General features: G+C 39.2%; 1 protein-coding gene across 1 annotated transcript in view; it reads right to left on the bottom strand.

Annotated features, from left to right (window-relative positions):
• The window catches only part of Rab38 (RAB38, member RAS oncogene family), a 59999-nt gene extending 47755 nt beyond the window's left edge, over positions 1 to 12244 (bottom strand). The window contains exon 1 of the mRNA XM_036173578.1: positions 11916 to 12244. Within this exon, the coding sequence (XP_036029471.1) occupies positions 11916 to 12117 (202 nt within the window). The 5' untranslated portion in view covers positions 12118 to 12244. The remainder of the gene's footprint in view (positions 1 to 11915) is intronic.
• Positions 12245 to 13247: the final 1003 nt, after the last annotated feature.

Here is a 13247-nt window from a genome sequence, read left to right as displayed (position 1 = left end):
TGAAACTGTAAACAAGCCTCCAATTAAATGCTTTATTTTATAAGAGTTGCCTTGGTCATGATGTCTCTTCACAGCAATGGAAAAATAGCTAAGATATCTACATATCTGCATGTATGTTTGGGGCAGTGGGGGGGATATGTTGTTAGAGTAGGTGTGGCCGTGTTGAAGGAGTTGTGGCTGTGTTGGAGGAAGTGTGTCACTGAGAGTGGGCTTTGAGGTTTCATATTTATATGATATGTGTGTGTGTGTCTTATCTTTTTCCTATCTTTCTTTCCTAGGTTTCCTAGGTGCAATGAGATGATAAAAATAAACCTTACTACTTTATTATTTTCCCCAGATAGTTTGTCACAGTGCCAGAAAAGCTAGCTAATAGCCCTAATCCCTTAGCTCCCTCCCAACTCACAAGTGTAAGCTCTTAAACATGCCTATCTTGTCTGTGTATTCTGCACTGTCCTTCTACTTGAACTGGAATAAGCCATCTATTTCATCATGCAACAACAAACAAGCAAACAAACAAACAAAACATTGTAATGCTTATGATTTTCTAGGAATTATTCCAGCAATTAGAATAAAATTTCTTTGACTCCATTGTGATTACATTTTGCTGGTGAGAGGTAAACAAGAAATTTTAAAAGAAGTAAGTTAAATTGAGAGAATACTGTTGATGTGGTTTAAAAAACATCATGGGAAAAAATAAAGCAGGAAAAGAGAAAAAAGTATTCTGAGGGTGGGGACAGAATTTGGAAAGTTGGATAAGAAACCTTCCAGAAAATGTGTATCATATGAGCAAAGACCAAAAGCGTAAAGTAAGAAACTACATGAACATTTGGTAGATTTAAACAGAGGGAACACCTGGCACAAAGATAAAGAAACACAGATCAGTCTGGCAAGTCTTTGGGAAGCAAAGGGGATTAGGTGGGATACCAAAGACTGCTCATGGGTCAGAGTAGACTGAGATAAAACAGAGACCAGGAGGTCCAGAGGATAAACAGTTTGGTGCCATTGTATTGATACTGTCTCTAATTCCGGGCAAGATATGAAAATACTGAAGGATTGCAAAGAGATGAGAATCATGGATTAGTAAGGCTGAAGCATTGAGAAATGGCTTGTGGGAGTGAAGACAGAACAGGAGACACCAGTTAGGAAGGTATTGCGATGAGTAGTGAGAGATTATTATTTGAACTACAGCAGTGGTTGTGAGGATTGTTTTTCTCCTGGATACAATGGGAGACGGAGATAGCAGAGGAATTTTGCAGGGGATAACTCAAGTAGGACTCATAGACCCTCAAAGAAAACTTGGCTTTACCACAGCTAGGATAGGGATGGAAATGGTCAGGGCTGTGGATTTAACTTATTCTCTTTTAATTTATGTATATTACTACCAAATTCACTTTCTGTGACAGTGTCTCAGTATCAACACTTGTAGAGATTCATGTGCTTAGAGCCTAGAGCTAAAGTACATAACTAGAAGTTGGACTGCTAATATGTGATGTGATCCACCCCAGGTTTCAAAGAATTTAAATTATTCCCTTCAGACCTTTATAATAGAAAGGAAGTGGTATCATAAACATCCACACATTGGAATATTTGAAAATTTCTGAACACTTGGAAATACAGGGCTCATATTAATTATAAACTAGGTCCATATATGATTCACTTGTGAACACTTTTGAACTAACCAATACTAAACTCCTAAATTTCCATTTTAAGGGGAAAATGTGCTGAGACAACTACTTCCTTTATATAGTCATGTTCAAGAAAAAATATTTTAAATATAAGCTTTGCATTCATATCATTTAATAAAATAAGTACCTTCTTTCTAACCAAAATATGTAGCAATCAGTGAAAGATACAATTTTATTTTCTAAGAAACCCCTGTGACTGGTCCATTGTTGTATAGCTCCAATTAAGAATTACTTAGGACATCCTGGTGGTTTCTGTTTTGTTCTGCTTTGCTTTGCTTTTTCCATCAAAGCATATGAACATACTTTGGTTTATTCAAATATAAAAGTACAGACCCAAGGCTGTGGAGAAGCTTGGTTCCCATTTCTTAGGGGAAGGGGAAAAGTTGCTTGAGTTATTCAAAACTGGAAATACATTTTCAGAAAGTCTCTTAAAAGATGAATGTTTGCCTTGGTCCCCTGTAGGAATTGGGGGATCATCTACCTAAGAGCTGTGTTAAGAGCAAATCAAACTATGCCTGTTACTCTTTGCTAAGTCCTGTGTCTAATAATATTGAAACCTTCATGTTAAGGTGACCTACCCTCACTTCAACATAACCTCTTCTGTATCTTCCTCTTAACCAAATTCTACCTGGCCTTCAATGTTGGACCCAAGCCCAAACTTCCTGGAAACTATGACTATTTGCCTTTGCACTCATCTCTCTGTAAGCTTCCATAGCAGTGACTCATTATATCACCCTCTTGGCTATTTAACTCAACACCTGTTTGTAGTATTTTTCATGTTCTTCAAGCCTCTACAGTGTGTCCCCGGTGACACTGTAGACTCCTCAAACCACGTATTCAACTACTCAATCACAGTACCCATGACTGCACAGCATGTAGACCCTAAGAGGCTCTAAGTGTGTGCTCCTAATAGATTTACATAACACATGAAACTAGCAATACAGAGACTTCATATAACAAAGTGAATATTACATTAGTAGAAGGCAAGGAAAGGAGTAGACCAAATAGAGCAGAATCTTAGTTCTTGTGTATTTACTTCCTATTCCTACCAAACTGCTCATAAAGATCTCAACTTGTGTGTAATTCAGAACTACATAGGCACTTCTCTTCATTTTAGATCCCCTGTAAACAATATCCTTGATTTCATCCTCTTGGTAGTTAACATTTCTATAATCTATCCATCAAGAATAAACAAGTTATCTGTGATATATTTAACTGAGCCAAAATGTGCAAGAAAATAGGACTCCGTAATTTTTTTTTTACTCTGTAACCCAAGCTACTTTTGAGTTTGTGATCCTCCTGCTTCACACACCAAGTGCTAGGATCACAGGTATACACTACCTTCCCTGATCTTAATTTTTAAAATCGTATGATGCCTTTCATTACAATTATTAAACACCGAAAATTTGTAACTAAAAATTTTGTTGCTCTAAAATTACTAATAGTCAACCTAAAATATGTTCATGAAATAATAAGCTTAATACATCCAATGGAAAAACCAGCTTTGAATTACTTGGCATTCAAAATAGTAGCTCTAAGTAGCCTTTAACATAACGTATAAAAACACTCTTTTAAATCCTAAATCTTAATTCCTGAAGGATTTCTAGACTCCTTTAGAATACAAATTCCCCCCAAACACATGCCAGAAATGCTCTAATATGCCCCCCAGGAAACTCATGTAATATTTCAAAATCTTGGGGCAAATATATCAAGCAAATATATCAGACACTATTAACTTAGGGTAGTTTAATTTTGAAAATTTCTGTCATAGAAAACAAGAGTCGTGCAAAGAATCAATGTGATCAGAAAATGAAGGTAGTAGGGCCACTCTGCCCCAAGGTTTTAAGAGATCATTCTCTAACGAAACACACACACATATCCCTAAACCGTAGTTTTTAAAAATCAAATGATAATAATTCTCTCTTATAAGTTATACTGTTTTTCTCAAATGGGTAATTATTTGCTATAAGATACTTTTTTGTGTGTGTATAACAAAGCCTCATGTAGTACAGGTTGGCCTTGAAATTGCTACACAGCCCAGGATGACCTTCATGGTTTGATCCTTCTGCCTCCACCTCTGGAGTGCTGAGAATATAGGCAACATCACCAAGCCTGGTTGCACCTAGTGCTGGAGATCAAACCTCAAGCTTTATGTGTGCCAAGTAAACACTCTACTGAATGAGTTACATCCCTAACCCCAAAACATATGCTTGTTAAGTCAGCTGGTGTTAACTTTTTTTGTTTGTTTTTGTTTTTGTTTTTCAAGTTAACTTTTTAAGGAACAGAATTTTTAGGTATTTCTTTTGGCTGAAGGGCATAATAAGAAATTACTTTGACACTAAGAATTTGGTGAGTGAAGAATGTGAGCTTTTTTTGCCTTAGCCTCCAGATACTACTCTATTTTCCTTAAATTTAGAATGCACATACATAAATACATATCCACAAAGAAACTGTCCTGTCACCGTAGGAGTTAGTTATTATTTGGATACTGCGCAGCTATTGTTAGCTGTGTTTCTCAAATGAGAGACTTCTGCCTCTCAGGCACTGTAGCATTCCAGCCTAAAAGTCATATATGAGGATGGTTGTTTTTAACCCCAGTAATCATGAGCTTTCATTGTTGATGGCTGTAAAGAATTTAGTTACCCTATAGACAAAATTTAAACAATCTATGAGTTGCAAAACTATTGTATTATTTTATCATCTAATGGGAAGGATTAGCATAGACTAGTCAGAAAATAGGAGTTACAGTCAGATAAATCACAAATTGTAACTCAGCAGAATTCCTTATCTGTATGCCTTTCAAAAAGTTTTATGTGCTTCTCATTTTTATAGCCTAAATAAGCAGAGTTTTCTTGTCTCCATGTAATTAATAATAGTGTCCAGATAAGCTCATTGTGAGCAATAAATATAATGATGCATATGACTACAATATGCCTGGCCTTCAGTAAATAGAGCTATTAATAAAACATTATATTGTAGAGGAAAACAGATGTCTCAGCAAGGACTTTGATTCAATTTGTTTTGAACTTCCCCCTATAAATTAGACAGAAATTTTTGCAATCCCCCTTACACTATAAATATTTCATCTGTATTAGACTCAGGAAGTAAACAAGAAAGTTCATCATTCTTCCTGGGAGAGAAATTTTATGCAAGAGTGGTAAACCAATTAAAAGTTAAATGTGAATATGAATATAGGGAACAAAGGTTAACCAATGTATCAGGATAACGCATACTACAAAAATTACAGAATCAAGGTAAAAGATGACAAAACACTTAAATGATTCAGTCTTCTTAAATTCATGATCATAGTTTCTAGTAATTAGGACTTTTCTTGATCATGCTCTGAGATGACAGAATCTAGATGCACGTGGGAGATGGGCTCCTAGGCACACCTGTGGGAGATGATCTTGATTATGTGAGATGACGTAGGAAGACCCGACTGTGTGTTTGCCTGGACTGTGTAAAACAGAGGAAGCAAGCTAAGCATTAACATGCATTTGGCACTCTCTGCTTTCTGACTGTGAATACAATGCTTCAGGCTTCTGCTCTTGACTCCCCTACCTTGATGGACTGTGAGCTAGAAGAACCCCCCTTCTCACTTACATTGCTGCTGTTGGAATATTTTGATTCAATAGGAAAAGTAACTAGGACACCCCCCAAGTAGCATTTTCTCTTTCTCTACTTCTTTGCTGACCACGCTCATCTAATTAAATTGTATAACAAAAAACTCATGGCTGAGTCTTCTGAATCTTGCAAAGGATATCTACAAAATAACAAAATAACTTTTATACCAGACTTGGTAAGAGAAGTACTATAGGGTAATAAAAGCCAAAAAGTCACATGAGACTGAAGGAGGAAGAAGCTGCAACTGAAAAAAAAAATGGGGGATTTCCAGAGAGGAGTTACTTTTCAAATGAGTCAAATATTAGCAAGGACTATGATATGTGGAAACAAACAAACAAAATCATATGGATCTGTAGGAAGACTAGACAAAGAAAGAATAGAGACAACTAACATTGGAACAAACAGGGAATGCCAAGGAGTTAAAATAACTGAAATATAAATATCCCAATGGATAGTCAGTAGGATAGTTTTAATTTTAAAATTGTTGTTACAGTGCCTGAGGATGTAGCTTCTTGCATAGCCTTTACAAGGTTCTGAGTCCCATCCCTAGAACTACAGGAAAAAGATGTACCATTAGCAACTGAACTGCGGATCCCTCTTGCCTATCCAATTTCATGACCATTGAACTTCAGTGCTTAAGATAACATCATACATCTAATGTTAAAAAAAAAAAAAAAAAAAGGTTTTCCTTCTCCAGAGTGATCCAGTAGTAAACATGGAATTAGTTCTGCTATTAATTAGTTCTGTGGGCCTGAAACTCCAATGCTAACCCCCTTCGAAATCATAGCTGCCTTGTCTTTAAAGGACTTGAATGGTTTAGATGAGAACTTACAAGATGATGTAACTATAAAATTACTTTTAACAAGGCATTACTCCATTTAATATATTGAAAAATCACAAAGAAGATAGATTTCCACTTGACCTTCAAATGAGTGACATCTGACTTCAAATTATGGCGATTTTGATAAATGAAGAATCACAGCTTTCATAGTCATATTTAAGCTCATTCCCCAGTTTTTATGTTTTCTGCACAATATTTAAAATTCTCCATTTCTGCTTGCTGTACACTCTGTTTAGCTGTAAGCTCACAATATGTCATTCCACATAGTGATCTGAAAACCTATAGTTATCCAAGACAGAAACGAGGCAACAAATTCTCCTGCAGAAATGGGTCCATCCTCGGATTCATTTTTGTTTTACTTGACATGCTTGTTTTCAAAGTTAGCCTTTTCTCTATATCTATATCTCTTGCCAAGACACTTAAACCTTATAAAATTCATGAGATAATTATTTTTAGACATAAATACTAAGGAAGTGGCCCAGTCCAAACCCTTCCTCCAGTTTAGTTCACTACATGGGAGTTTGGAAACTATAGAGCAGCCTACCATGGTGATCCAAGTGAATGAGAACAGACAGTATAGCTGAGTCTTGCATGGAAATGGAAATGCTATTCTCATAAGTTGGTTCTTCTCAGAGGTCACTGTCATGTAGAGGATGGCTGCTATGAAACTTCTCCATGGAGAAGAAGCAGTCTCTCTGCAAACATGATGTTTACAATGCATTTGTTGAATTTGGAGTTGAGTCTTGTGATGACTAGCAGACTCAGTCAAGTTTTACACACACACACACACACACACACACACACACACACACACACACTTCCATTAAGCAAATATACTAATTCTGCCCTTCCTATTGTGAGCAAGTCCCTTGCTTCTTTGATTCTTGACCTTCATTAGTATAAAATGACTTTGATACTATCTTCTCTATCTACATTAAGATCAAGCAGGAAATGTATGTAGAAGTAGTTTATACTAATGGTAACTATCATACTAAGAATAAAAATAGTAATGTGTTTATTATGTATCTGGAGTGTTCATGAATTAACTCATTTATTTCTTATAACAACTCTAACAGATACAAGTTCTGTTACCCGCATCTTACAGACAAGGCAGAAGATATGAAACTTATATGTCAAGACTCACAATTAAGAAAGTTAGGGAAAACTATCATGCATTACCTATACGGCAGGCAAGGTGAGGCTAGGATATTAATGTTGGTGGAGGCTAAAAGAAAGAACATCTTCCAAATGTGATATCATAGACAAATAAAACAATTGCTATTCTATAGGTGGGACACCTGAGGTCCAGTAAGATTTCATGACTTGACCAATATCAAGTATTATATTTTCATCATATATAACCCATACTACATATAGAATGTATCTGAAACACTGTACTATTAAACCAGAGGAAGTGGAGAGAAGCTACGAGGAAGGTAGAGAGGGACATGTTCAACAGCCATGTTTTAAATTGTGACACTACCATATGCTAGCTATTTTAGGAAATTATTTTTTATTTTTATTTTATTTTATTTTTTTGGAGCTGAGGATCAAACCCAGGGTCTTGCACTTGCCAGGCAAGTGCTCTATCACTGAGCTAAATCCCTAACCCATTTTTAAATGTCTTTGGACAACCATAAGAACAGGTGATTAAAGGATGGTACCTGCTGGGTCTGCAATTGTCTCAGTTCCTGAAGCTGTGTCCCAGAGTCCATCAGATGCTTCAAGGAGAATTATTCATGCCTCTGAATGGGCTAATGTGGCAATTGCTTACCGGGTTTGCAGAGTAGTAAGAAAAGAAACCTCAAGTGTAAACTCTGTTGTTTCTTGGTTGATGTATATAGATAAGCGGGAATATAAACTCACATCTGAGCCAATGATAAAATTTTAAAAAATAAATTCATGTATTTCCACTTTCTCCATACTGGTATCTAATAACATCCAAAAAATTATGGGAGAAAATAAAGGATTACCTAACAACGAAAGAAAGGGAAGGATGGGGAACAAGTGGAAGAGTAGGGAAGGGGAAGGATAAGCAAAATGTATCATATAAAAAAATCTATTTTTAATAAAAGAAAAAAGAAAGAAAAAGGTGAGGACTATCTACCAACCAAAGAAAGGAAGAGGGCTTTATCCACAAGAACACACTTCTTGTCGGGTACTCACAGGCTGGTGGACTTGCAGAACATAGTATGAGTTCAAATCACAGAATAGATAGAATCCTGCTTATCCACTGTTAACAGGTTCATCTTGGACAAAATAACATCTTTGACTCTACCAAGAACATCTAAACAGGGTTGAGCCAGATGCTCCCTTGTGGTGTACTTGCTCAGATAGGGAGCAAACACTGTTCCCTGTGTGGTTTGGGGGAGATTATCAACTTGTTTCACAAGCCCCTAATGTCTTGAAACTTTCAGATTGACTACTCAAAGTGACTATAAAATACATGTCATGGGAATACAAATAACAAATATCACTGAACCAAATAAAACACAAGGAGTCTACCAAGGAGTCTATCATATTGGGCCAGAGTAAGTCCTTTCCATCTCATCAAAAGTGTCAAGGTTCAGGATAAATCTCAGTGGGCAAAGTAATTACCTAGCAGGCACAAAGCCCTTAATTTTATTCCCAATATTGCATAAACCAAATACGGTGGCAATTGCATGTAACCTCAGCATTTGAGAAGTATAACAAGACCAGAAGTTTCAAACATCTTTAGTTTCACAGTGAGTTCAAGAGTAACCTGAGCTACATTGTCTCAACAAGAAAACAAAAGGAGGGGAGGGAGTAGAGAAATGGCTCAGCAGTTAGGAGCCCTGTCTGCTCTTGCAAAGGACCTACTTGAGTTCAATTCCCAGCACTCACTTGGTAGCTCAAAATGATCTGTAACTCCAGTTTCAGAAGATCCAATGCTGTCTTCTGGTTTCTATGTGCACTGCACACACATGGTGTACAGACATATGTGCAGGTAAAACACCCATACACATAAAATAATGTTTTGTTTATAAAGTTAAAAGAAAATAATTTGAACGTTCTCAAAACTTGCTTCACTACTATCCATGTTTTATAGATACACAACATTGTTAAGGAAAAAAAGGATGGCTGGGGCAGTAGTGGCGCATGCCTTTAATCCCAGCACTGGGGAGGCAGAGCCAGGTGGATCTCTGTGAGTTTGAGGCCAGCCTGGGCTACCAAGTGAGTTCCAGGAAAAGGTGCAAAGCTACACAGACAAACCCTGTCTCAAAAAAGAAAAAGAAAAACAGGATGGTATTCTGTGACTTGAGTGTACTAGAAGACTTACTCAGCTAACTTGAATCTGAGAGGAGAGTTGAGGTTGGATTTCACATCACCTTATAGCCCAATATGTTTTGAAACATTTATGTTACAACGGTTCTATCCCCGGTTACCTAGCTTTTTACCTAAAAAGAGCTTTCAACCTCTAACTCAGCAGTTCAGGGCCTTTGAGTTTGAGGCTCTCAAAGAGGGAACTGGGCATCAGATTTTCTTCTTGCACAGACTTCTATGATTACAGCCTTCACCACAACTTTGGTCTGAAACTATGGCTTAGAAAAGCATTCCCAAGTCTGGGAGTTAAATTGTTCTGACAGCAAGCTTGGAACTTAAACTACTTTATGCTGCAAAATGGGTGAGACTAAAAAATGATACTGGCATTTGAGGACAGGATATATGTGGGGTATAGGAATTGCATGTTATGAGGATTTAATTGCTACATGTATACCATGTTCCTCTTGTTTAATCTGTGTAATTGTTCAGAGAGGGGTAATTTAATGAGCTCCTGGATAGTAGGCATTATTGTCTTTACCTTGAACTATTGGTTATTCTTCTCTTATTTGGTGGAATAAAACATACTCCTTGTTTATAGATAAGAAAAAGGAAACAAAGAGATTGGGGGATTTGTCAATAATCACATAATACATATGAAATAAAGCAGGATTCAGAAGGAGGTATTCTATAGTTGGTATCCCATTCTAGAATTTGAGCTCAGAATCATTATACCTTTCTCATCCTCCCATTTAGAAGAGGAAACTAAAACTCACAGATGTTTAACAAGGCTGGAGACATAATATTACTAGGACTTGAAATTAGTGCTAGTGACAGCTCCATCTTTTTAACAGTAAGATGTTCTAAACTGGGGTCCTGGGGGCTTTGGTGCAGTCAGAAGATACCTCAGACACTAAAACATGAAGCAACAGAGTCCACGGACTTGGAGGAAAACTTCAAAAGACTCTAGTTGATGCCATCTTCAAGTCTCCAACATCTCATGTTTCTCTAAATCTGCTAAAGACTCCAAACTATGAACTTGTCTGCACTAGCCTCATCACAAGACCTGGCGAAGCTCACGGTTACAGAAGCCCTGGGTCTCAAGACCAGAAACATCCTGTCAGGAATCTTCTTCCTTGGTTCTCATTTCTAGTCACGACAAAATGTTTGCAGTCAAATGCACTAGCTGAAATGAACATATTTTCTGAACAAGTATTGTTTACTTTACATCCGTCATCTACCAAAGGGTTCTCGGTGCCCCAAACCATGAACAAAGATTAAGTAGGGCTATTTGAAGTGGACCATGGAGAATCTCATTGGAGTTTAAAAGTTCTGAACAGGAAGATGCTGAGCCATTACTGCCTTGCAGCTTAACAGGGATGCTGCTGATCAGGTAGGTGACTAAGCATCTAGAATGAGAGGCTACTCATGCCCAGGTTACAAGCAGAAAAGTAGGACTCACTCTTGAGTGAAAACTGCCGCCTCAGTTTTCACTGTGCCTATGAGCTGGTACACCTGTTGGTCAAATTCTGATTTCAAACACCATAAAAATGTTTATCAGATTTTGGATATCTCAAAGAATACACCAGGATCAAATCAAGAAATTTTAAAAGCAAATGCCATGAACATTATCACAGCCCCCACCCCTCTTCACCCCCATCTCTGCCATTGGGGAGGCAGTAGCAAATAGATCTCTACAAGTCTGAAGTCAGCTTGGTCTACATAGGGAATTCTAGGCTAGTTACAGTTAGGTGGTAGGACCCTGTCTCAGAAAAAACAGCTGTCCTAAAACACACTCACAGTCTCCTTTCTGAGTTAGGCTATGGAGAGAGAGCCAGAGCTATACAGGGATGGAGAAGAGGGGAGTGGTATGGGAAGAGATAGCTTGTCCTAGATGTATACGAAATCAACAATCTCAAACTTACTTGACTGAAGAGATGACCATAGTAGTGAAATTTGGAATAAACTAAATCCCTAAAACTTGAGAATGGACAAACAAGAGTTAACCTGAAACAATCCTGTTCCCTCTTAAGTTTCTTAGGGGCTTCCCCTCTGCTGGCCAGAAGGAAGGCCACGTGGGAAACTGTGGCCTGAGTCCGGGCTACTTGTGTCCAGAAAGGGACTCGAATGGAAACAGAAGGGCGCTACAGTCTTCCGGACTGCTCTGAACCCAGGGTCCCAGAGGAAAGTGGAAGAACCAGCTTGAGCCATGGCCTCAGAACACCCAGTGAGAGTGAAGTTACTTCAAGTTGCAGCTAGGGTTGGGTAAGAATCCAACAGAAACAACAGCAAAACCAAGAAAACACTTTCTTTGAAAGCAGGTTTCCAAGCCTCTACCCAAAGTTTCCTAGAGTGGACCACTCTGGCGATCTGGATCTCCTACTTGGTTGCACGCCAGGATCCCAGGACTGGAAATCAGCTGTAAAGTCACTCTCCACTCCCTCAACCCCTCCCCTTTGCGCGCGCTGCTCAAGAGCGCTCACCTGCAATGTCCCAGAGCTGCAAGCGCACTACGGTCTCTGGGTCCCAGTGAAGCACTTTCAGCGCGAAGTCCACACCAATGGTGGCCCGGTAGTGCGAGGAGAAGTTCTGGTGCACGTAGCGCTTGATGATGCTGGTCTTGCCCACACCCAGGTCGCCGATCACCAGCAGCTTGTACAGATGCTCCTTGTGCGGGGCCTGCATCCTGGAGGCCCGTCGAACTTGCAGAGCCTGGAGCCTGCCCTGAGAAGCGCAGCGGGGGCTTGGGCGCAGGAGGAGACCCAAGCGCAGTCTGGGCGCGTCCGCCGCCAGGCGTGCTGGTGCAGGCTGGGGAGCTGGGGCGGAACTCCTCCCCCGAGGTTAATCCTCCTTCCTACATTGCGGTCTCCAAAGTGGGAGGAGACAGGAGCGACTCCTGGGACTACAAGCTTAAGGACCTGAGTGCTATTGACAGTTCCAGCTCTTATTTGCACAGTACTTCATACCTTTCGCAGAGATTTTTCTCGCCTTTCGTCCAGGGCACAAACTTGTAAGCTGTGGGGTTTGTTTTCCATTATTCTACCAGCGGAGAACTGAGTGTCAAAAAATACCCAGGTCTTCTGAGGTTACCTAGCCCTGCTGCCACCCACACTGTGGTGTGATTGGGGAAGCCATGAGAAATACCAAGGTAGAAGGCTAAACTCTTCAGTTTGGGTTGAGCCAGGCCCCTGAAATTGAATGACATTGGGCAACCCTTTGAGCCCCTTAGCTTGGATGTCTGTAATATGGTAATGCTCTTAGCACCTTTTAACCTATTGATCCTTTAATGACCTTAATGCCCCCCCTCCCCGCGAGATGAAATGTTGAGGGTTTGCTAAACTTTCAGCCTCCACTCCCATCCTAAAGCATCCCACCTATACTGAGTGACTAGACATAGGAGATCTTATCATTCATTATAAGTAGCAACAAATGTTTATAAATCCTCTCACATACGCCACATCCTGGCAGTCCTAAAAATCAGTATAATTATTCTTCCTGTTTTACAAATGAGGAGCCCCGAGAACTGGATATACCTCACTAGTGTAAAGCAAACACCCATTTCAAACCCTAGTCCGGCTGGTATCAACACCTTCTTTCTTATTCATTCAAGTAATGATGTGCCCTATGCAGATATCTGTGTGCTTGAGGGAATATAAAAGGAATCACAGACCCACAAAGGGATAAATGCACCCGTAAAATGGGGAAAAGAATGTGGAAACTCTGTGTGGGCTTGGCTGTTTATTTAGGGAGGCCAGAAAAGGTCTTCCTGGGCAGGTAAGTATTGCCTGAGGAGCTTAAGGAAATGAGGGAAGGAT

This window comes from Onychomys torridus, chromosome 1 (genome assembly GCF_903995425.1).
Source record: "Onychomys torridus chromosome 1, mOncTor1.1, whole genome shotgun sequence".
In the NCBI taxonomy this organism is placed as follows: Eukaryota; Metazoa; Chordata; class Mammalia; order Rodentia; family Cricetidae; genus Onychomys; species Onychomys torridus.
The sequence above is the reverse complement of the archived record's forward strand: the minus strand, read 5'-3'. Positions and strand labels throughout refer to the sequence as shown.